The following is a 25204-nucleotide window of genomic DNA, read 5'->3' on the forward strand; positions in this document are numbered from 1 at the left end:
CAACGAAAGCACACCATTCCAGTGTGAAAACATTAATTGATTTTAAAGGAAAGCATTCTTCTTGAGCTTTTCAGGCGCTTTTTTTTTTTTTTTTTAACACAAAGAGCCCTTTCACACTGAGGAGTTTTTCAAGCGCTTTTGTGTTAAAAAAAAGCTGCCCATCTTGCCCTCTGTTTAATCTACAACTGCCACGATGCCGAACATGTGATCAGTTATGACACCACCCATTGGATGGTTTGACAGTTTGGTTAAGAGCACAACCAATGGGAGTGTGTTACATTTTTGGCAACTGTTTTTTTTAACTGTTAAGTGGATGGGTTTACTTCTGCTTTAAACCTCAAGCCACCTTCCTGTACTTCCAAGCAATTTAAATTGGTCTCTTTTATCATTACAGCAGCTACAGGGTCCCTTCTATTACTCAGGTTAAACAGAAATATCATGTTATCTCTTTGATGAGAAATTAGTTGCTATTCTGCAAGACAAGGTTAAAAAGTTTCAGAAAATCTGTGACTCCTGGATTTCTAATTACCTTGGGGGAAATCATAATAACTTGGTATGGTCACTTACTGCAAAATCAAAGAGAAATTTCCCTGCGCTTAGTGTGCAAATAGATTATGTGACAACAGCAACACTGAAAAATCAGAATACTAGATATCTCCTTCCTTGGCAAAGGCCGTGTAGTGGAAACCCATTGGGCGAAGTCTGGGGTTGTGACATTATTTGATGCCAAAAGAAGTTGCGGCGGTGCCATCTTGGTTTCTGTATACTGCGCGTTTTCCATTTATCTCATGTGAGTGGATTACTGTAATAGATTTTTATGATTTTAAGATATGCTGCACTAGGAGTTTGTCCTTTTTTTGATTTTTACCTTATATGCTAGGGATGCATCAATACCAATACCCCTGAAAAGGCTCCTGATACCAAAACTGATATTTTGCAGTGTGATTTGCGTCAATACGAAATTAATGGGTGAAAATCACACTGCAAAGAATCGCATTTGATTTGAATAGGAATGCGGTGCGATTTCTATTGGAATCACTACTCCTGTGTTTGTGTATAGAAAGGGAAGTGCTATCTATTGGGCAGTTTTTTTTTTTTTTTTTTAATGTTATAATTCACATTAAGTACATATCTGGTTAAATGCAAAAGCTGCATAGTGTCCCTGTCCCACCGATGATAGAAAATCACAGCCACTTGAGGAGCTCACAGGGCTGGAGGAGATGTAGAGGGCGACCGCCCCCAAGCAGACATCACTTTCACCCTTTACCCACAAGAGTCCCTGGATTTCTCCTCCAGCTCATGAGCACCTCCAAGGGCTGTGATTTTCTATCATCGGCGGGCCTGAGACACTAAGCTGATTTTGAATTTGACCAATTATGCATTTCATGAGAGTTATACCATTTATAATAAAACTGCCCACTAGGTGGCGCTTCCCTTTCTATATACAAGTGCGGTGGTGGAAATCACATGCGATTCGAACAGGAATCCCACCGCATTCCTGTTCAAATTGCATGCAATTCTTAGCAGTGTGATTTGCGCCTATTTATTTTGTATTGACTCAAAATGCACTGCAAAGTATAGGTTTTGGCATCGGCGACTATTTGACCGAAAGTATCTGTACTCGTACTTGTCGATACAAAACCATTATCGGTGCAACACTATTATAAGTCATATGAATAGAGCTATATCAGATCTGTCACCTGAATTATTGGAGCGGTTGTGGTTGGGTTACCACGAGGTGCATTTGAAATATGTTGTGTTTTTTTTTTTTTCATCTGTTTGGAGCCATATTAAACTTGAATTGCCATTGGGGATATTGTGGCTGCATCACAGCAAAACACAAATGATATCTGTTATTTGAGATCTCTACATCTGGTATGTAATGTGTGAGAACTGGTGCACTTTTCATTCAGATTGATTCACAGTTTGATTTTGTCAACTTTGGGACTTTTTGCACTTTATTTCACATATATGGATCATTAACTGATCTTTGATTTTTTTTTTTTTATTCTTCATATTTTTACTTCAAATTTATTAACAATACATTTTTGTATTTACAATAGTACTAATAGCACCCTAAAGTGACAGTACACCTATTAAGTGAAAAGCACTTTAACTGCAGCATACTGTATGTGTGAAATGGTTTGTTTGTTTTTTACTTTCTTTACTCTGCTGACACACTGTCAGTAGTATTTGTATAGGCAATCCTCTTTTTTGGGTGCTTTTTAGATGTTCAGCATGTTCGATCTCTAGCAAAACCTTATCCCTTGAGTTCTGACTACTTCTAGGGAATGGTTTCTTGTATATGTGGAAAGGCTTTTTTGTATATACCTTTCTTGTTTCCATTTCCTTTTACAGAGATACGGATTTGGTACATGTGTCGAAGCTACATTTGGAAAGACCATCCTTAGGCATCTCTTGTCATTGCATTGGTATGTTTGCCTATACCATGTAATTTTGTGGTAAGTGCACCCTTTTGGAAAACTATTGCAAAGTTTACTAGTGAATTGTATTTTGTGCAACTTCCTCAATAAACAGTTATTGGAACCGAAAAGGCATCCTGCACCATTGAAAAAAAAAAAAAAATGGATACAGTCAGGGGACAGCCAGGGACCACCCAGTATAATTTAATTTATACTCAGAGAGCCGAGACACCAGGCCACAAGTGAGGAACAAATCGAAATATCAAGGAAAGCACTTCACGTATATGTCTGACCAGACATAGGCAAGTTATGATAGACATCAGAAATCAGTTGGTGAAATGCAGAGAGATGTATAGTATCTTGAAAGGAGTATTTACTGGTATACTCAATATTCAGTAAGTTCTATGCAAATGGTAATTTTGTTTTTTTGTTTCAAAGTTTTTATTAGTGATTTTCAGAACATTGAACATTTACAAACATTCAGATAAGATATATTCCGTGTCAGATTATTGACATAGTAGGAACATATATATATACATATATGGCTAAACACAGACAATGCGATCTAGAGGAACAAATTGAGCGGATTAGTAAGTATGATAAAGAGTAAAGAGAGTTTTATAATATACTGCTGGAGATGGAGATGCCGGCTGTGCCCCCAGAACACCCCTCTTGGGAGCGAACTGTGATCGAGTGGGGACCCAGCCGGTCCTCCCCCTCTTCTCCATCTTTTCTTTTCCCCTATTAGTTTGAACATTAGAGTTTACCCACTTGCCGACCGCCCCACGCAGATTTACTGCGCATAATCACAAAGATGTACGTGCTCCTCTAGTAATTCTTTCCATGTTTGTATTAGATCATTGAGTGTTTGCATGGCTAGTGATTGTTTGTGTAACTTTTCGAGAGAACGGATGCGTAACGAGAGCTCTTTAATGCGGGCTTGTTGAGCTTTGCTCTGTTTGAGGCAATAGAAATGAATTCCCCTTTGATAACACATTTGTGTGCAGCCCAGTAAGTCGATGGGGCGATCTCCGTGGATTCATTCTCACGAGAATATTGTAATAGGCGAGTGTTATTGCCTTCAGGGTGTCGGGATTGGTTAGGAGAGAATTGTCAAGTCGCCAAATTTTTGATCTAGTGACCACATTTCGGAACATTTGGGTCTTGGAGATGTGGTTGTGGTCTGAGAGGAACAGTGGGTCAGCTGAGTTGTATTTTTATCGCTCATAGAGTTCTATGTGGTAAGGAGAATGAGCTTGAGGAAGTGTCTTGAGAGGGGGTAGGAGCCAGGTTGAAGTCCCCTCCAAAGATCAGAATTCCGGCTTGGAAGGAAGTGAGGAGCTGAAGCGTGTTGCAAAAGTAAGGAACTTGGTGCTTACTAGGTGCATACAGGTTGGCAAGGGTGATGGGTTTGCCATAGACTTGCCCTTTTAGGAATAGATAATGACCTTGATTATCTTTCAGAGTGTCTTGGATTTCGAGAGGACAATTTTTGGATATTAATATGAATACTCCCTTGGATTTAGAGTCATCATTGGTGTCATCAAAACTGTGGAATATTAACTATTTTGGAGTTTTGGAATGTTATCTGATCTGAAGTGAGTTTCCTGAAGGAATACCAGATCTGCTTTATTTATCTGTAAGGATAGGAGGAGTTTAGAGTGTTTTTTGGGTGTGTTTAGCCCTCGCACATTAAGTGAATAAAGCTTGACCTGAGGAGAAGAGTTCTCTGGGTTGCGGTTCGCCATGGTAAATTTGTGCTAATTGTTCATTATCGTAGGGGAGGGGGAGGAAGGGGGGGAATAGCCTATTTCCTTACCTTTTTCTGCTTCCCCCTCACCAATTCAGGTAGCAAAGACCAATCCTGATTTCCAACAAAGGGGTGGTGCGAGGATGTCCTTCTGTGCAAATCACTCATTTAGCAGGGGATATTTTCCTCATCAACTATGTTACCGAGCCCTCCTGCTAAGGTGCAGGCAGACTCACCAACACCCTTCACAAGACAGCTATTGCAAGTAACCTATTTTAAGCCAGCGAGTTTGTGAAACACATATTATTACACGAGTACGATGACGGGGTTGCCGAACATTAAGATCCCCCTAGTAAAGTACTGGCATGTCTGCAAGGGTTCTGATTGGGGTATGAATAGACAGATAAAAGTGGTCTTCAATAAGACCCCAGTGGGAGGCTCACTAAATACTGAGCTCTGTTGGGAGCCTCGGAAGACATCTCATCAAATTATTCATATACCCTCACAAAACAAAACAAAAAACAAAAAAAAACCACCACAAAGGACTTTCAATTAAGTCTCTGGGAATCAAACCTTCAGTTCAACCAGCCCCTTAGGTTATTGAGAGCATCTGATGTCCAAACACTATGGGCCCCTCAAGCTATAGGGTCGGATACCTGCGTGTTGAAAAGTCATATGTAGCGCGAGGAGCGACATACATTGCGGGCTGTTACATCCACCTTGCCCATAAGATGGGACAAACAATTAGGGGGATGGTTTTCCTCGGGAGGCCTGGGAGAAGGAAGGGTCCTAAGCATGTGCTTGGGGTAAAAATTAGTCTGGTAGCTAGGTAATGATCTCAATGGAAGGATGAATGATCATTCATAACGGAAGTAAGCAGTCGAGCTGATGGAGGAAGACAAAAACCGTGTAGAAAAGTGCAAGTATACAGTAATGAGATCCAAAGGAGCCGATAAGTCTCTTTAGCATCTCTCATGAAAGGACAGTGTATTTTTCCTGGTGAATAGGTTTGCATAAGCCAGCTGTAATAACTTTGTATGCGTAGTTACCTAGGAAAAACAGAACACTTATACTTAACCGGCATAAGAGGGTCATAGCGCAACAGTGGAAGCAGGGATTGAGCTGAATCTTCAGTTGTCTCTCTGGGCCCTCTGAGACTGCGGTAATTTCTGGAGGCTTGCTCCATGTTGGGAGCCTTGGTGGAAGGTATGGGATCTGGCTCCAGAGGGGGAGCTTTGGCGGCAGAACTGCAGATGTTGAGCAACCATGGGTCCTTTTCTTGTTGAGGGATGACGGAAATCCGCAAACCAGATGGGCACATCTACCAATGGTATACCCAAGGTGCCACAGAATAGTTGGAGATCCTCTGGTACTTGTAGCCGTGCCATCCGGCCCTGTGTGGTGGCGGAAAGGCAGAAGGTGAACTTCCATCGATAGTATATGCCCTGAGAGCGTAGGGTGTAGAGCAGGAAACAGAGGTCTTTGCGATGTTGGAGCGCGACGCCAAATAGGTCTTGGTATATATGGATGTCTGCTTCCTCATATGTGAGTGGAATTCTGTTTCTAGCTTTCCGAAGTATCTCCTCTTTCAGCTTGTAATCAACCAGGCAGCAAATTATATCCTGGGGGGAGGGGGGGGGGGTTAATTTCGGCCTTTAGGCCTAAGGGCATGATGCACTAGTTCTATGTCAATGGGTGTTTGGTGAGGCTGATCGAGGAGGTTGTTGAATAGGCCCACTACTGTTGGTAAGAGTTGATCTGCATCCACCGTCTCAGGTAGACCACGGATCCACAGATTATGGCTTCTCCCTCTATTAACAAGATTCTCCACGTGGCGTTGGAAGTCCCTTAGCTGCAATGTGTGGGCATCTACCTTGTGACTCACATGACGGATTGCTGTGTCGTGTTAAGAGGCTACCTTCTCCACATCATGGACTCGACCTGCCAGAGCGTGGATGTCTAGGCGTAGGACTTAAGATGGCTGCTGACAGTGTGTCCTTGATATCGGCAGCTATGGTGCCTAGGTAGTTAAGGCTGAGATGTTGCTGTGAGGGCATGTTGTCTTCCCCTGTGACTGTTGCTGCCTGAGCGGGTGACGATCCAGCCAGCGGTGGACTTGCGGCCTGTGTCTGTCCTTGGCGGGATGCTGCCATATTGCTTCTCTGGGTACGGAAGAGCTCCAGGATGCTTAGTTTCCCGCCAGACTCACGAGGAGAGCGGGATCCTATGGCAGAGGAGCTGCGGGAGGCTGTCTCCATGTTTCTAAGCAGATTTGAGGGTGTGAAACCTTTGATGGAGAGTGGTGAAAACCTGTGGCGGCGGAAGCTCTGGCTTTAAGCAGCCATCTTCTTGCAAGGTCAAACCACGCACCAATGAGCAGAACAATTTTAAGACACATTGCCTACCTAGCTCTTAGTCCATTCTATTATAGGCATGGTGTTCTAAGCTAGTAAATCGTGTCCCTGTAAAGTCCAAAGCATTCCATATAATAACAGCCACACCCGTAAATCAGTAAAACTAACTAGACTTCTGATTACATCAGAACAATTGATTACACGCAATAATTTTTTTAAGATTTGTGCCAGGATCAGGATCAGGAAAAAGGTTTAAATACAAGTGACAAAATTGCAGCTATTTTTTTTGCAATCAGTGAATATGGAGTGCAAGCCCACAGCTCCAACAACATATAATTCCCTCCTGATGAACAAGGCCTGGTGAAAGCAGATCTGATTGAAAAGTGCACATCTAATTTAAGAACGGATGCTATGTGAAAAAAACATTTGAGTTAACAAGTATAAAATAGGCCACCAGTCTTAATCTTCTAGATTAATCTCTTAAATAACATTAAAATAAATCTATATATAGCTAACTCAATTTAGAATAATGGAACATATCTCATGCAAGACATCCTTAAAAACATTTATATGTGTATGTATTAATATATATAATTTTTAAATTTCTTTGAAGTAAGGATGCTGTTAGAATTATTATTTAGCCCAGGTAACGTACAGTTGAAGGACTTTTGGTACTTACATCTGGTATAAAGCCAATCTCATTGAGATGATTGCTCAGCTCTGGGTCATGAAATGCTATCATTTGGGAGAACACCGTCAGGTACTCTAAAATAAAAACAAAGTTACAGGCATTTAAAGAGCAAACAATCTTAAATACAATAGATACATTTTTCAGTCTAGTAATATGTTAAAGGTACATTTTTACACACATTTAAAAAAGGTTTAAATATTTGGAAAGAGATCTAAAAATTGAATTGCTTTATATTTGCTTATGAGCTAAACTACCTCACAATAAAGCCAAACAGGTTTCCGGTTGCATTATATGAATTTTCACCAAGATAATCAAACTGCTGCCAAGTAAATCATGTACCATCATTTTGAATGGTATAGTTTCCATCCAAGTGTTTTTGTAACTTGATGTTCTGCAAAATTTTGTCTGCAGCTAATTTCACTTATATGGGACAAATCCATTATTTACTGAATCAATCACTAAGTGTAGAAACAAAAAATATTTTCCATACATCACTTTTTTCAGGGTTCTGGTCGCATGGCAAGGAAGCAAGGAGGTATACAAACATGTAAAAAAAAAGCATGCAGTAACAACAATTCAAAAGCTAGCACCCTAGTAGTGACCGTCTGTTACAGATACTAATAGACAAAGCACCAACCTAATATGGAAATAAATAAAACTTGATTTGTAGCCTGTAGCAGTCAAAGCCAATGTGTTTTTTTCTACTAAAAATGTACACATTAAAGCTCTTTTCATTAGCTGGTAACGGTAAGCAAAAAAACCCATTTCCACAGTTTTATTAATCACTCCACAACACCTACGTTCAGGATACACCTTCATCTCTACAAATTCTTAACAGAAATGTGCTCAAACCTGGAAGTCTGTAAAACATGACCTATTAGCATTAACATAACTAAATATTATATGGGAGTCCTTGAATATGGTCACTGGATGATTGAAAGTTGACATGTTGAAAAGGAAGGGGTTGGAGAGGACCCTGGAAAGAACCCTTAGTGACATTTTTTTCACATTTGTATGTTGCATGTAGGCAGTGTTCTGAAGATGAGCCATACATCAAATTTTAGCTAGACCCAGTTTAGAACTCTCACTCCAGGGTGACCATATTTCCTGGAGTTTTGAAGGACTGTTTGCCTTTAGAGATGGTATTATATAAAATGGTAAAGTAGAGTTAATTAATTCAATCCATCCTTTTGTGGGTGAAGTTGGTTGGCTCCATTTAAACAAGTCACTACATCATAAAACAGAAGTGTAATAAAAATGTTCTACCAATAATAAATAGGTATTCAAAGATATCAAGCTATATAATACAGTTCAGCATGTCTCAGCTGTAATTATTAAAAGCACATTTTATTATGTAGGACAAATTGGTTCTTCAGTGCACTGAAGGTTGGTGACCCTTCATTAGGAGTTATATTTTACAACTGCTTTATACTCTTGGAACCTCAAAACTGGGGGTCAGGAGAAAAAAGAAGGTACACTATATTACCAAAAGTATTGTGACGCCTGCCTTTATAACCACATGAACTTTAAAGACATCCCAGTCTTAGTCCGTATGGTTCAATATTGAGTCGGCCCATCCTTTGCAGCTATAACAGCTTCAACTCTTCTGGAAAGGCTGTCAACAAGGTTTAGGAGTGTGTCTATGGGAATGTTTGACCATTCTTACAAAAGTGTATTTGTGAGGTCAGGCACTGATGTGGATGAGAAAGAGGCAATATAACTGCGCTCAGAACAAATGGTAAAAACTAAAAGCAAAGGCAGCCAGCACAAAAAGGCAAGATTACACAGCAATACTACATATAATAAAAGGAGGGCAGCGCCAATGCAAGTGTGTAAATACATAAATCAAGATAATTAGAAATGATCATAGTCCAATTAGAAGTCCACAATAAAAATAGAGATGAAACTTCTCCAGCCACCTGTGGAAAGGATGAAGATATAACATTAGACACACCACGTGAGAGTAAGGTGGGCTCATACCACACAGTATTGACCCTCAATGAAAGAGAGGTCAATACCAGCGAAAATCCTATAAATGGATAGGTTCCGGAACTAACTAGGCTGGATCCAGTTCATTCAGATGAAAAGCAATGGCTCAAACTCACTTGTATCCAGAAACCCAAGTTGGTGAACCACCTCATGATAAAACAAACTAAAATAGTGTAGAATGTCCAACCAGCAATAATTTATTGAAAGTATTGCACTTACATGAAGATAAATTGAAACAGCATGTAAACATCCAAGAAATAGAAAACCGCGGTTAATAAGCGTGCTTACGTCATACGTTCCGTCCTGTCTTACGCGTTTCGTCATTGACGTCATCAGAGGCGTGGCGGACAGACACAAGCACGCTATATACACATCCAAAACCGGATATAATGCATCGTGAAGTACTTCACATCATACGTTCCAAAGGCAGGAACCGACGTGCAAAACCAGAATCTATGTGGATGAGAAGGCCTGGCTCGCAGTCTCTGCTCTAATTCATTCCAAAGGTAATCTATCAGGTTGAGGTCAGGACTTGTGCAGGCCAGTCTACTTCCTCCACCCCAAACTCGCTCATCCATGTCTTTATGGACCATGCTTTGCGCACTGGTCCAAATCATTTGGTGGAGGGGGGATTATGGTGAGGATTTGTTTTCCAGGGGTTGGGCTTGGCCCCTTAGTTTCAGTGAAGCGAGCTCTTAAGACGTCAGCATACCAAGACATTTTGGACAATTTCATGCCCCCAACTTTGTGAGAACAGTTTGGGGATGGCCCCTTCCTGTTTCAACATGACTGCACACCAGTGCACAAGCTAGGTCCATAAAGACATGGATGAGCTAGTTTGGGGTGGAGGAACTTAACTGGTCTGCAAATAGTCCTGACCTCAACCCAATAGAACACCTTTGGGATGAATTAGAGTAGAGACTGCGAGCCAGGCCTTCTCGCCCACATCAGTGCCTGACCTCACAAATGTACTTCTGGAAGAATGGTCAAACATTCCAATAGAAACACTCCTAAACCTTGTGGACAGCCTTCTCAGAAGAGTTGAAGTTATAGCTACAAAGGTGGGCCAACTCAATATTTAACCCTATTGACTAAGACTGGGATGCCATTAAAGTTAATGTGCATGTAAAGGCAGGCGTCACAATACTTTTAGTAATATAGTGTATGTATGTCCAAGACTGCCCCATAAAAGGGTATTTAGAGACCACCGCCCAGGCTGAACAAAGCACTTTTTCATCAAATGTCATTCGTGATCTATTTCTAAAAATTGAATTAAGGAACTTACTAAAGGGAAAGTTTAGTAAGGGTTGAATATGAGCCCAAGATGTCTGTTCCTAAATTGACTTAGGGATTATACACTGCTCAAAAAAACTTAAAGGAACACTTTTTAATCAGAGTATAGCATCAAGCCAATTAAACTCCTGGGATATTGATCTGGTCAGTTAAATAGCAGAGGGGGTTGTTAATCAGTTTCAGCTGCTTTGGTGTTAATGAAATTAACAATATGTGCAGTAGGTGGGCAACAATGAGACAACCTTCAAAACAGGAATGGTTTTACAGGTGGGGGCCACTGACATTTTTTTTTCCTACTCTTTTCTTACTGTTTTTCACTAGTTTTGCATTTGGCTAATGTCAGTGTCACTACTGGTAACATGAGTTGATACCTGGACCCTTTAGAGGTTGAACAGGCAGTCATACTCCTCCAGGATGGCACATCAATACATGCCATTGCCAGAAGGTTTGCTGTGACTCCCAGCACAGTTTCAAGAGCATGAAGGAGATTCCAGGAGACATGCAGTTACTCTAGGAGAGCTGGACAGGGCCGTAGAAGGTCCTTAACCCATCAGCATACAAGAGCAATAGAGTTCCCCTTGGGGCGGGACTTTTAAGGCACTATGTAATATCAAGATAAACAATTTATTTGAAAATTTTATTGAAAAAAGTAAATATATACAAAACAAGAAAAATATGTTAAAATGCTGGCAAGTTATACAGACATAATGTACAACAGTGAAATGCACCACAAATGAACCGCGGGTATTGACCCGACGCGTTTCGGAGAGGAACCCCGAACTCCTTCTTCAGGGGTGCCCGCAGGAAGTGGTCTAAAAATAATTAGTATGTAAGTCATGTGTCACTTAGACAAAATTAAATACAATATAGTATTTTGACAAAATTTTCCAAAGCACTTACATGTTCACTGTAAAGAATGAAGAAAACTTGCCCGCCTGTAAAGGCTAAAACCAAGAGATCAGACTGCCGCAAGGTGCCAAACTGGGATGCCGTATAGAAATGTTCGATGTTGGACCCAAAAGAAACCTTCTCTGTGTGTCGCAGGTGGTTGAAAAACTGCTTGCAACCCCAATTCCCCGAAAGGGAAAGAGGGGGTAGGAATAGCTGGAACCCACAGAAGACAATCCTGCTGAGCAAAAGCCAAATGATTAGAAAAAATCCCCAATTTAGCTAAAAAACGCAATAGTGATAGTAATTGCTTTTTTGGAAAAAATCCCAAAAACCAAAAATTAATAAAAATCAAAAAATATTAAATAAAAATTATTATTTTGGTTTCTTTCGTTTGAGGGGAAAAGGCCATCGTCTGTTACTTAGATAGTAAGTGACAACACAGATTAATTGTGAATGGAAAAATTGCACTTCGGGGTTTTGTAAGTCCCAAAAACTATGGTTAAAAATACCAGAGGAAAGACATAGTGAATATCCTCTTATAAAGAATATGAATTCAACAAGAAAGAGAAAAAGAACAAAACTTGCCATCAGCATTGAAGTACATCGGCAGGCTATTTAGCAAAATTTCTCAGAAAATAAATACCTTAGAGTCACTTGTAACGGGCAGACAAATCCAGCTTGGCAAAATAGATGTTATCTCATGCTCGGCAGTGGAACAAATGAGTCCAATGTCGGGCATGTGAGATATATGAGGAGCTTTGTCAATCAGCTGAGACTAGTCTCAGCCGAGAGACAATTGCAAACAGCTGGTTGTCAATAGGGTTCCCCGGGTCACATACCCCGGGCCTGCCCCCTGCCGGAAACATCCGGCGGAAGCTGGGCCGGCCTGTGCGTCCCACCGACACGGTAAAGGACTTCCGCCTGCGTGAAACGCAAGGCGGAGTCCACTGGGCATGCGTCTAATAGCTCAAACAGAGCTAGATGGAATTGGGCTGTTGCCGCTGTTGCGGGCGCCATCTAGTGGCGTCCGCTTACCGTGCCGGGCTATTCCAGAGCCGAGATGGGAATAAGTGTCTCCCCATCGTGCAGCTTCCATCCATCGAGACATCAGAGAAGGTTTGGGTCCTGTAAAAGAATAAAATAAAGCAATAAATACCAAGAGCCTAAATGCAAATGGTTATCAACAATGCAATATCCGAATATAATTTTAAGAAAGGATATTTTTCAAAATTAACAGTTGGCACCCTAGTCGGTCAGGCTGACCTACCTGTATACAAAGATTTAATTCGTGCATATGCTAAATTACAAGATGTTATAGAATCACTCAATATTCACCATTGCATGAAATAGAATTACAAAGCATCTAAACAACCCTCGTATTAAATTCATGTCAATAATTGGAAACATTGGGTAACAATGAAGGTTATAAGAAAAAGAAAAGAATTGCAGAAAAAGGAAGAGAACTGCGACATATCCAGAAACCGGAGTCATTAGATTTCCATACCACCGGATGTGAAGCCTTCGAGGAAGGGTTTGTATGAGACCATCTCATTAAGTCCTGGTGGCTCTGTTGCTCTAAGGCGATAGATCCACCTCAGCTCGAGTTGGAGGAGGGTCTTGTTCCAATCCCCCCCTCTCGAGCTGGGGTGGACTCTATCCAGGATCAGAAACTTGATTTTGGGAAACCTCCCTGCATGTACCATTTCCATTTGAGTGCCACATCCCAAATAGAGATACAAGAGCAATAGAGTTCCCCTTGGGGCGGGACTTTTAAGGCACTATGTAATATCAAGATAAACAATTTATTTGAAAATTTTATTGAAAAAAGTAAATATATACAAAACAAGAAAAATATGTTAAAATGCTGGCAAGTTATACAGACATAATGTACAACAGTGAAATGCACCACAAATGAACCGCAGGTATTGACCCGACACGTTTCGGAGAGGAACCCCGAACTCCTTCTTCAGGGGTGCCCGCAGGAAGTGGTCTAAAAATAATTAGTATGTAAGTCATGTGTCACTTAGACAAAATTAAATACAATATAGTATTTTGACAAAATTTTCCAAAGCACTTACATGTTCACTGTAAAGAATGAAGAAAACTTGCCCGCCTGTAAAGGCTAAAACCAAGAGATCAGACTGCCGCAAGGTGCCAAACTGGGATGCCGTATAGAAATGTTCGATGTTGGACCCAAAAGAAACCTTCTCTGTGTGTCGCAGGTGGTTGAAAAACTGCTTGCAACCCCAATTCCCCGAAAGGGAAAGAGGGGGTAGGAATAGCTGGAACCCCCAGAAGACAATCCTGCTGAGCAAAAGCCAAATGATTAGAAAAAATCCCCAATTTAGCTAAAAAACGCAATAGTGATAGTAATTGCTTTTTTGGAAAAAATCCCAAAAACCAAAAATTAATAAAAATCAAAAAATATTAAATAAAAATTATTATTTTGGTTTCTTTCGTTTGAGGGGAAAAGGCCATCGTCTGTTACTTAGATAGTAAGTGACAACACAGATTAATTGTGAATGGAAAAATTGCACTTCGGGGTTTTGTAAGTCCCAAAAACTATGGTTAAAAATACCAGAGGAAAGACATAGTGAATATCCTCTTATAAAGAATATGAATTCAACAAGAAAGAGAAAAAGAACAAAACTTGCCATCAGCATTGAAGTACATCGGCAGGCTATTTAGCAAAATTTCTCAGAAAACCTACATGTGTGGGGCATGCAAGTATTGCAAGTTCATGCATACTACTAAGAATCCCATTCTTCCGAATGGACAAATTTTCAGGCCCATGCATTTTGCCAACTGCCGCACCCACGGAGTAGTATATTTACTTCTCTGTGGGTGCGGCTGTTTTTATGTTGGCAAAACCAAACTGGATTTCACTAAACGTGCCTGCCGGCACATAAAAAGTATGAGAACTTGCGACCCTGAGCTTCCTCTCGGTCGCCATACCAGTTTGGTACATGCAGGGAGGTTTCCCAAAATCAAGTTTCTGATCCTGGATAGAGTCCACCCCAGCTCGAGAGGGGGGGATTGGAACAAGACCCTCCTCCAACTCGAGCTGAGGTGGATCTATCGCCTTAGAGCAACAGAGCCACCAGGACTTAATGAGATGGTCTCATACAAACCCTTCCTCGAAGGCTTCACATCCGGTGGTATGGAAATCTAATGACTCCGGTTTCTGGATATGTCGCAGTTCTCTTCCTTTTTCTGCAATTCTTTTCTTTTTCTTATAACCTTCATTGTTTCCCAATGTTTCCAATTATTGACATGAATTTAATACGAGGGTTGTTTAGATGCTTTGTAATTCTATTTCATGCAATGGTGAATATTGAGTGATTCTATAACATCTTGTAATTTAGCATATGCACGAATTAAATCTTTGTATACAGGTAGGTCAGCCTGACCGACTAGGGTGCCAACTGTTAATTTTGAAAAATATCCTTTCTTAAAATTATATTCGGATATTGCATTGTTGATAACCATTTGCATTTAGGCTCTTGGTATTTATTGCTTTATTTTATTCTTTTACAGGACCCAAACCTTCTCTGATGTCTCGATGGATGGAAGCTGCACGATGGGGAGACACTTATTCCCATCTCGGCTCTGGAATAGCCCGGCACGGTAAGCGGACGCCACTAGATGGCGCCCGCAACAGCGGCAACAGCCCAATTCCATCTAGCTCTGTTTGAGCTATTAGGCGCATGCCCAGTGGACTCCGCCTTGCGTTTCACGCAGGCGGAAGTCCTTTACCGTGTCGGTGGGACGCACAGGCCGGCCCAGCTTCCGCCGGATGTTTCCGGCAGGGGGCAGGCCCGGCGTATGTGACCCGGGGAACCCTATTGACAACCAGCTGTTTGCAATTGTCTCTCGGCTGAGACTAGTCTCAGCTGATTGACAAAGCTCCTCATATATCTCACATGCCCGACATTGGACTCATTTGTTCCACTGCCGAGCATGAGATAACATCTATTTTGCCAAGCTGGATTTGTCTGCCCGTTACAAGTGACTCTAAGGTATTTATTTTCTGAGAAATTTTGCTAAATAGCCTGCCGATGTACTTCAATGCTGATGGCAAGTTTTGTTCTTTTTCTCTTTCTTGTTGAATTCATATTCTTTATAAGAGGATATTCACTATGTCTTTCCTCTGGTATTTTTAACCATAGTTTTTGGGACTTACAAAACCCCGAAGTGCAATTTTTCCATTCACAATTAATCTGTGTTGTCACTTACTATCTAAGTAACAGACGATGGCCTTTTCCCCTCAAACGAAAGAAACCAAAATAATAATTTTTATTTAATATTTTTTGATTTTTATTAATTTTTGGTTTTTGGGATTTTTTCCAAAAAAGCAATTACTATCACTATTGCGTTTTTTAGCTAAATTGGGGATTTTTTCTAATCATTTGGCTTTTGCTCAGCAGGATTGTCTTCTGGGGGTTCCAGCTATTCCTACCCCCTCTTTCCCTTTCGGGGAATTGGGGTTGCAAGCAGTTTTTCAACCACCTGCGACACACAGAGAAGGTTTCTTTTGGGTCCAACATCGAACATTTCTATACGGCATCCCAGTTTGGCACCTTGCGGCAGTCTGATCTCTTGGTTTTAGCCTTTACAGGCGGGCAAGTTTTCTTCATTCTTTACAGTGAACATGTAAGTGCTTTGGAAAATTTTGTCAAAATACTATATTGTATTTAATTTTGTCTAAGTGACACATGACTTACATACTAATTATTTTTAGACCACTTCCTGCGGGCACCCCTAAAGAAGGAGTTCGGGGTTCCTCTCCGAAACGCGTCGGGTCAATACCCGCGGTTCATTTGTGGTGCATTTCACTGTTGTACATTATGTCTGTATAACTTGCCAGCATTTTAACATATTTTTCTTGTTTTGTATATATTTACTTTTTTCAATAAAATTTTCAAATAAATTGTTTATCTTGATATTACATAGTGCCTTAAAAGTCCCGCCCCAAGGGGAACTCTATTGCTCTTGTATCTCTATTTGGGATGTGGCACTCAAGGGACCACCCCACATGAATCAAAGTTTCTTTGACTTAACCCATCAGCAGGACCGGTATCTGCTCCTTTGTGCAAGGAGGAACAGGATGAGCACTACAAAATGACCTCCAGTAGGCCACTGGTGTGAATGTCTCTGACCAAACAATCAGAAACAGACTTCATGAGGGTGGCCTGAATATATCTAGTGGGCCCTGTGCTCACCGCCTGGCACTGTGGAGTTCGATTGGCATTTGCCATTGAACACCAGAATTGGCAGGTCTGCCACTGGGGCCCTGTGCTTTTCACAGATGAGAGGAGGTTCACTCTGAGCACATGTGACAATTGTGAAAGGGTCCGGAGAAGCCATGGAAAATGTTATGCTGCCTGTAACATCGTTCAGCAGAACTGGTTTGGTAGTGGGTCAGTGATGGTCTGGGGTGGCAAATTCATGGAGTGATGCACAGACCTCTACAGGCTAGACAATGGCACCCGATTGCCATTAGGTATCGTGATTAATTCCTTGGACCCATTGTCAGACCATACGCTGGTACAGTGGGTCCTAGGTAGGGCTGCAACTAAAGATTATTTTCATAATCGATTTGTTGGCTGATTACTGTTTTGGATAATAACCTTTAAAAAAAAGTGTGGTGTATAATTTAGTTAATATTTAAAGTTTAAAATAAAAGTCAATTTATTCTTAAATAACTATATGCAGTGGTAAATATAAATAACCAACAATATGGTTAGGGAGAAAAATCTCTAATCCATCTAGAGAATAACAGACAGTCGACATATGCTGTACATATTATTAGAGGTTGAGTGTGGTAAATATCATCAGACTCAGAGATCAAATTTTTTATTTAAAGAAAAAAAAAATGTAAAGATTGCCCATTTTCAGACAGAACTGTAATATATTAAGTATGACAAACTCCCTTGTCAAAATAGTGGCTTGATAAAAGCTCCCTGCGCCTGCCATCACTTATGCTGGCCATACAAAAACAATGTCTTCCTTCAAAAAAATGTTAATTTTAAGAACGTTTGCTCGATTTTCTAATTGTTAGTTGGGTTAAAATCTACGTTCGTTTTCTACCGCAGTGACGGCAAAATTTGAAGGAGTAGAATAGAAAACTTATCGGTCAAAGGAATTTTCGTTCAGAAATTACATGCATTTTAAAAAAATGTTAAAAGCAAGTGAAGTTTTCAAACGACATTCTTTCAATCAGCGAATGTGCAAAGATTTTTTGTATGAATATTCTCGTCCGAAAATCTATACGTGTATGGCCAGCAAAAGGCTCAGTTCACGCCTATGTAATTTGCTTCTGATTCGTCTCTGCAGTGCTTTTTGCTGTGCGTTTTGTGTTTTTGCACATGCGATTTTGCTACGATGTACGTTTTGCGTTTGTTATGCTTTTTTTGGCCAATTTGTTGTTGGGCAGATTAAAAAACGTAAACCACGGCAAAAACGCACTACATGCTTTTCTGCAACTTCTCCATTGAAGTCTACTGAACCAAAAAAAGCAAAAAAAGCATTATTTTGCCTTGAAAAATTCCTTGACCCTTTCCAAATATGCAGCGGCTAAAAAAAGCATAGATGTGAACGTGTTCCATAGGAAACCATGTTAAATGAACTGTAATACGTTTCTGCAAAAAGCAACAAAAAACACATAGGTGTGAACCAGGCATAAGAAGTTTAGTAGCAGCAGCATTCTTTTTTTGTATCACCTGTAATAATGGGGTTTAAAAAAATAAAACCAGCCCTTTATAGTATAAAAAAAGAGCAGATAGACGCTACTATAAGGCCCCGTTCACACTGGGGCGATCCGACTTCCCGGGGCGACCTCGGTGCGGGCCGTCACGGACTTCATAACATTGAAGTCTATGACGGCCGCTCCGGGTCGCCCCAAAGAAGCTCCGGACCCTTTTTCTAAGTCGGAGCGACTTGTGTCGCTCCTATTAGAACGGGTCCGCAGCTTCTCTATGGAAGGCGACTTACGGTGACCTGTGAGGCGACCAGGTCGCCTCACAGGTCGCCCCAGTGTGAACGGGGACTAAGGGTTCATTTATAGTGGGAAACAGAGAAAGTAATAATATATATTACTTATATCATATACAGTATATAATAATAAATACACCAAGAAGTACAACATATGGGCATTTTAACTAGGAGTCCGACATGGAGCTATATGAAGGGTGGAAGGGAGATATAAATCTTTTATATTAAAGCAGTACTAAAAGCTGAGATTTTATTATTTTTATGGATATGATCATTTTAACCACTTTAACACTGCTCACTGTGCTGCTACTGCGGCACAGTGGCTCGTTATCGTCTGGCGACGTAGACCTACGTCACCAGACATTCCCCTATCTCGGCAGCGCGCGCGCGCCGCCGGAGGCTCGCTCCCGCTGTATTCAGACACAGCGGGAGTCGGGCTGCTCTTCCCCGATCGTCGGGGATCGAGTGTGGTTATCCGCCCACTTGTGTAAACAAAGCAGGCAGATCTTCTAAGTGACAGGCAGGGTCAGATTGCAGGATTCAGCATAGCTGAACCTGCGATCTGTGGCTGTGTCACATAGTCACCTCCCCTCACACACGTTAGTAAGCACCAGGTATACATTAACCCCTTGATCACCAATAAAAATTAACCCCTTTCCTGCCAGTGTCATTTTTACAGTAACAGTGCATATTTATAGCACTGATTACTGTAGTAATGTCACTGGTACCCCCAAAAGTGTCAAAAATGTCAGTCAAGGGTCCGATCTGTCCGCCGCAATGACGCAGTCCCGCAAAAAAAAAAAACGCAGATTGCCGCCATTACTAGTTTAAAAAAAAAAACAATAAAAATGACATAAATTTCCCGCAGTTAGTAGCTGCGATAACTTTTGCGCAAACTAATCAAAATACGCTTATTGCGATTTTTTTTACCAAACATATGTAGCAGAAAACAAATTGGCCTAAAATGTTAAACAATTTTGATTTTTACATTTTTTTTGGGGGGGGGGGGGGGATTCCATGTGAAAAATATTGTTATTTTTTCAAAATTGTCGCTCTTTTTTTGCTTATAGCGCAAAAAGTAAAAATCGCACAGGTGATCAAATACCACCAAAAGAAAGCTCCATTTGTGGGTAAAGGAGAAAGTCAATTTAATTTGGGTACAGCGTTGCACAACCGCGCAATTGTCCATTAAAGTAACGCAGTGCCGAATCGCAAAATATGGCCTGGTCAGGAATGGGGTAAAATCTTCCGGTCTTAAAGCGGTTAAAAATACGCTCATTGAGAATTTTTTCGTCAAAGACATGTAGCTAAATACATTTTGGCCTAAATATATGAAAAAATTGAATATATTGGATATTTTTTAAGTGTCAAAGTAGAAAAATATTGTTATTTTTTCAAAATTGTCGCATTTTTTTATTAACCACTTAAGCCCTGGAAGATTTTACCCCCATTCCGACCAGGGGGCTTTTTGCGATTCGGCACTGCGTGACTTTAACGGACAATTGCGCGGTCGTGCGATGCTGTACCTAAACAAATTTGACGTCCTTTTTTCCCACAAACAGAGCTTTCTTTTGGTGGTATTTGATCACCAGTGCGATTTTTTGATCATGCGCTATAAACAAAAAAAGAGCGTAAATTTTGCAAAAATAACAATATTTTTCACATTTTTTTATATGAAATTCCCCCCAAAAAAATGTAAAAATCAAAATTTTTTAACATCTTCGGCCAATTTGTTTTATGCTATATATGTTTGGTAAGAAAAAAAAAAAAAAATCGCAAAAAGCATATTTTGATAGGTTTGCGCAAAAGTTATCGCGTTTACTAACAAAGGGAAAGATTTTTGTCATTTTTGTTGTTTTTTTTAACGCGTAATGGTGGCGATCTGCGATTTTTTTTGCGGTACTGCGACATTGCGGCGGACAGATCGGACCCTTGACTGACATTTTTGACACTTTTGGGGTTACCAGTGACATTTCTACAGTAATCAGTGCTATACATATGCACTGTTACTGTAAAATTACACTGGCAGTGAAGGGGTTAACTTTTTTTAGGGAGGGGTTATGTGTGTTCCTAGGGGCGTGATTCTAACTGTGATTGGCTGTGGCTTGAGGTGTAGGAACAGTGATCAATGGTCCTACATAGTAGAACCGTATGATCACTATTTCTACACAGGGGAGAATGACAGGCGGCTTGTTTACATCAGCCGCCTTCCTTTCTCCCTCTGCATCGATGATCGCCTCCGGCGGCACGCGCTCCCTCCATAGACCTTCAGTACTACGTCACTCTGCCTGTGAGGGGCTGACCGCCGCAGTAAATAGTCGTGCGGCGGTCGGCAAGTGGTTAATATCACAAAAAATAAAAATCGCAGAGATGATCAAATACCACCAAAAGAAAGCTCTGTTTGTGGGAAAAAAAGGACGTAAATTTAGTTTGGGTACGGCGTTGCAATTGTCAGTTAAATTTGCACAGTGCCGAATCGCAAAAAGTGGCCCAGACATAAGACAGCAAAATCCTTCGGTGGTAAAATGGTTAAATATAACGCCCAATACTGGTAAAAGTTTACTTTAAATGTAATTGTATTTCCTTATATTATCTCCAAACTATCAGCCTCCACCTTCTCTGGGTTCAGATGCTGATATTCCCAGCACAGAGTCTTTAAAGTGATTTTTTTTTAAACAACAAACATGTTATACTTACCTGCTCTGTGTAATGGTTTTGCACATAGCTGCCCTGATTCTCCTTTTCTGGGGTCCCCCGTTGACGCTTCTGGCTCCTTCTGCCTTCAGAGTGCCCCAATAACAAGCAGCCAAGTATAGTTTAGAGTGCCCCTATAGCAAGGTAAAAAAAAAACTTCTGCCTTTAGAACCACTCACTTCCTGCCCAGGACTACATGTCCCATGAGGCATTGCTCCTTACACATTCACAAGTTCTCAGGCACTTACTTACATGTATGGAAGGTGTACTGAGCTGTAGGTGTGCTGCATTGTGTATACTGACATGTATGGACAGTGTATTGAGCTGTATGTGTGCTGCACTGTATTTCCTGATATGTAAATATATAATGCATTCTGTATGCAGGCCAACCAACTAATCGATTATGAAAATAATTGTCAATTAATCGATTAGTTGTTTTGGCTCTAGTCTTGGAATCCTCCTGGTGCACGACAATGCCTGGCCTCATGTGGGGCGAGTATGCAGCGAGTTCCTGGAAGATGAAGGAATTGATACCACTGGCAGGCCCATAGGGGGTCATACAAACTACTGAGAGTACCATTTTGAGTTGCTGCAATGAAATTTCAACAAAATGGATTTGCCTGCTGCATAATCTTTTTCACTTAGATTTTCAGGGTGTCTTTTAATTCAGACCTCTGTAGGTTGAATCTTTTCATTAAAGGATGTGGCCTCCTTTCGTTCCGAACAACTTACCAAGTCCATATCAGTATAGATATCTAGCATGATATTTTTCCCCATTGAGATCTGATGTGTTTTCAAAGTGCAGACATCTCAAGTCTCCCGCAAGTCGCGGGAGACTCCCGCTTTCCGCCCTGAGCTCACGGACACCCGCGAGCTCAGGGCAATATCCCGGCTGTGTGTGTGAGTCAAGTGAGTCAGATGACTCATCGATGCAGGCAGAAGAGTCAGTGTGTCAGCTGTCAGCAAGCTGAGCCTGCACAGAGAAATCACGTCGGAGCCGAAATAGATCCGGCTCACAGGCGGAGTGATATGAGTCATGCACTCCGCCTGTGGGAGGAGATGCAGAGAGCAAGCAGAGGCTTTGCTCTCTACTACAGCCACATCTTATACTCCAGGAGGCATTTTGGCGCGGGACCAATCATCGTGACACCCCACTCTGTGACAGACACAGTGACTGTGACTGAGAGCAGCACCAGAGAGCCAGCACCTGAGACCAGTACCAGCAAATGACCAGCACCAGTGACCAGCACCAGTGACCAGCACCAGTGGCCAGCACCAGTGGCCAGCACCAGTGACCAGCACCAGTGGCCAGCACCAGTGACCAGGCCAGTACCAGCACCAGTGACCAGGTCAGTACCAGCACCAGTGACCAGGTCAGTACCAGCACCAGTGACCAGGCCAGTACCAGCACCAGTGACCAGGCCAGTACCAGCACCAGTGACCAGGCCAGTACCAGCACCAGTGACCAGTACCAGCACCAGTGACCAGTGCCAGCACCAGTGACCAGGCCAGCACCAGTGACCAGGCCAGCACCAGTGACCAGTACCAGCACCAGTGACCAGACCAGTACCAGTGACCAGCACCAGTGGCCAGTACCAGCACCAGTGACCAGTACCAGTACCAGCACCAGCACCAGTGACCAGTACCAGTGACCAGGTCAGTACCAGCACCAGTGACCAGTACCAGCACCAGTGACCAGGCCAGCACCAGTGACCAGTACCAGTGGCCAGCACCAGTGGCCAGCACCAGTGACCAGGCCAGTACCAGCACCAGTGACCAGGTCAGTACCAGCACCAGTGACCAGGCCAGTACCAGCACCAGTGACCAGGCCAGTACCAGCACCAGTGACCAGGCCAGTACCAGCACCAGTGACCAGTACCAGCACCAGTGACCAGTGCCAGCACCAGTGACCAGGCCAGCACCAGTGACCAGGCCAGCACCAGTGACCAGTACCAGCACCAGTGACCAGACCAGTACCAGTGACCAGCACCAGTGGCCAGTACCAGCACCAGTGACCAGTACCAGTACCAGCACCAGTGACCAGTACCAGTGACCAGGTCAGTACCAGCACCAGTGACCAGTACCAGCACCAGTGACCAGGCCAGCACCAGTGACCAGTACCAGCATCAGTGACCAGTACCAGCACCAGTGAACAGCACCAGTACCAGCACCAGTGACCAGCACCAGTACCAGTGACCAGGCCAGTACCAGCACCAGTGACCAGTACCAGTACCAGTGACCAGCACCAGTGACCAGCACCAGTACCAGTACCAGCACCAGTGACCAGCACCAGTACCAGTACCAGTACCAGTGACCAGCACCAGTGACCAGGCCAGTACCAGCACCAGTGACCAGCACCAGCACCAGTGACCAGGCCAGTACCAGCACCAGTGACCAGTACCAGCACCAGTGACCAGGCCAGCACCAGTGACCAGGCCAGCACCAGTGACCAGGCCAGTACCAGCACCAGTGACCAGCACCAGTACCAGCACCAGTACCAGCACCAGTGACCAGTACCAGTGACCAGGCCAGTACCAGCACCAGTGACCAGGCCAGTACCAGCACCAGTGTCCAGGCCAGTACCAGTACGAGCACCAGTGACCAGTACGAGCACCAGTGACCAGGCCAGTACCAGCACCAGTGACCAGGCCAGTACCAGCACTAGTGACCAGGCCAGTACCAGCACCAGTGACCAGTACCAGCACCAGTGACCAGGCCAGTACCAGCACCAGTGCCCAGTACCAGCACCAGTGACCAGCACCAGTGACCAGTACCAGCACCAGTGACCAGTACCAGCACCAGTGACCAGCACCAGTACCAGCACCAGCACCAGTACCAGCACCAGTGACCAGGCCAGTACCAGTGACCAGTACCAGTGACCAGCACCAGTGGCCAGTACCAGCACCAGTGACCAGGCCAGTACCAGCACCAGTGACCAGTACCAGCACCAGTGACCAGGCCAGTGACCAGTACCAGCACCAGTGATCAGTACCAGCACCAGTGACAAGTACCAGCACCAGTGACCAGGCCAGTACCAGCACCAGTGACCAGTACCAGCACCAGTGACCAGGCCAGTGACCAGTACCAGCACCAGTGACCAGGCCAGTACCAGCACCAGTGACCAGCACCAGTACCAGGGACCAGCACCAGTACCAGCACCAGTGACCAGTACCAGCACCAGTGACCAGCACCAGTGACCAGCACCAGTGACCAGCACCAGTGGCCAGCACCAGTGACCAGGCCAGTACCAGCACCAGTACCAGCACCAGTACCAGCACCAGTGAGCAGTACCAGCACCAGTGACCAGGCCAGTACCAGCACCAGTGACCAGTACCAGCACCAGTGACCAGGCCAGCACCAGTGACCAGTACCAGCACCAGTGACCAGTACCAGCACCAGTGACCAGTACCAGCACCAGTGACCAGGCCAGTACCAGCACCAGTGACCATCACCAGTACCAGCACCAGTGACCAGTACCAGCACCAGTGACCAGCACCAGTACCAGTGACCAGGCCAGTACCAGCGACCAGTACCAGTGACCAGCACCAGTGACCAGTACCAGCACCAGTGACCAGGCCAGTACCAGCACCAGTGTCCAGGCCAGTACCAGCACCAGTGACCAGTACCAGCACCAGTGACCAGGCCAGTACCAGCACCAGTGTCCAGGCCAGTACCAGTACGAGCACCAGTGACCAGTACCAGCACCAGTGAACAGGCCAGTACCAGCACCAGTGACCAGGCCAGTACAAGCACCAGTGACCAGTACCAGCACCAGTGTCCAGTACCAGCATCAGTGTCCAGCACCAGTGACCAGGTATACTGATTACATTTCATTTTATTATTCTCTGGTAGTGTTAAATTGGAAAGGGCGGGGGGTGCGGCGCAGGCGTGCGTGGGGGGGGCTCACCTCCCTGAAATGACTTTGCCACCTCCCTGAAATGAGTTTTTGCAGTTTGGGATGTCTGAAAGTGTTTCTTTGTTTTTAAGCAGCGTTTATGCATCTTGTATAGATACCAATATTTTAGTAACCCACATAGCAACCCTGTAATACAATTGTAAATTTGCAAAAGCCTGTCCAATCCTATCTACTGCCAACTACAGATTTCTCAGCAACTATCTAGATAGA

The 25204-nt window shown here is 43.1% G+C and overlaps 1 protein-coding gene across 1 annotated transcript in view; it reads right to left on the bottom strand.

The window, feature by feature from the left end:
- The window catches only part of TBCK (TBC1 domain containing kinase), a 554412-nt gene that overhangs the window by 314668 nt on the left and 214540 nt on the right, over positions 1 to 25204 (bottom strand). The window contains exon 20 of the mRNA XM_082256928.1: positions 7207 to 7292. Within this exon, the coding sequence (XP_082113054.1) occupies positions 7207 to 7292 (86 nt within the window). The remainder of the gene's footprint in view (positions 1 to 7206; positions 7293 to 25204) is intronic.

This window comes from Pelophylax lessonae (genome assembly GCF_965119305.1).
Source record: "Pelophylax lessonae genome assembly, chromosome: 1".
NCBI classification, from domain to species: Eukaryota; Metazoa; Chordata; class Amphibia; order Anura; family Ranidae; genus Pelophylax; species Pelophylax lessonae.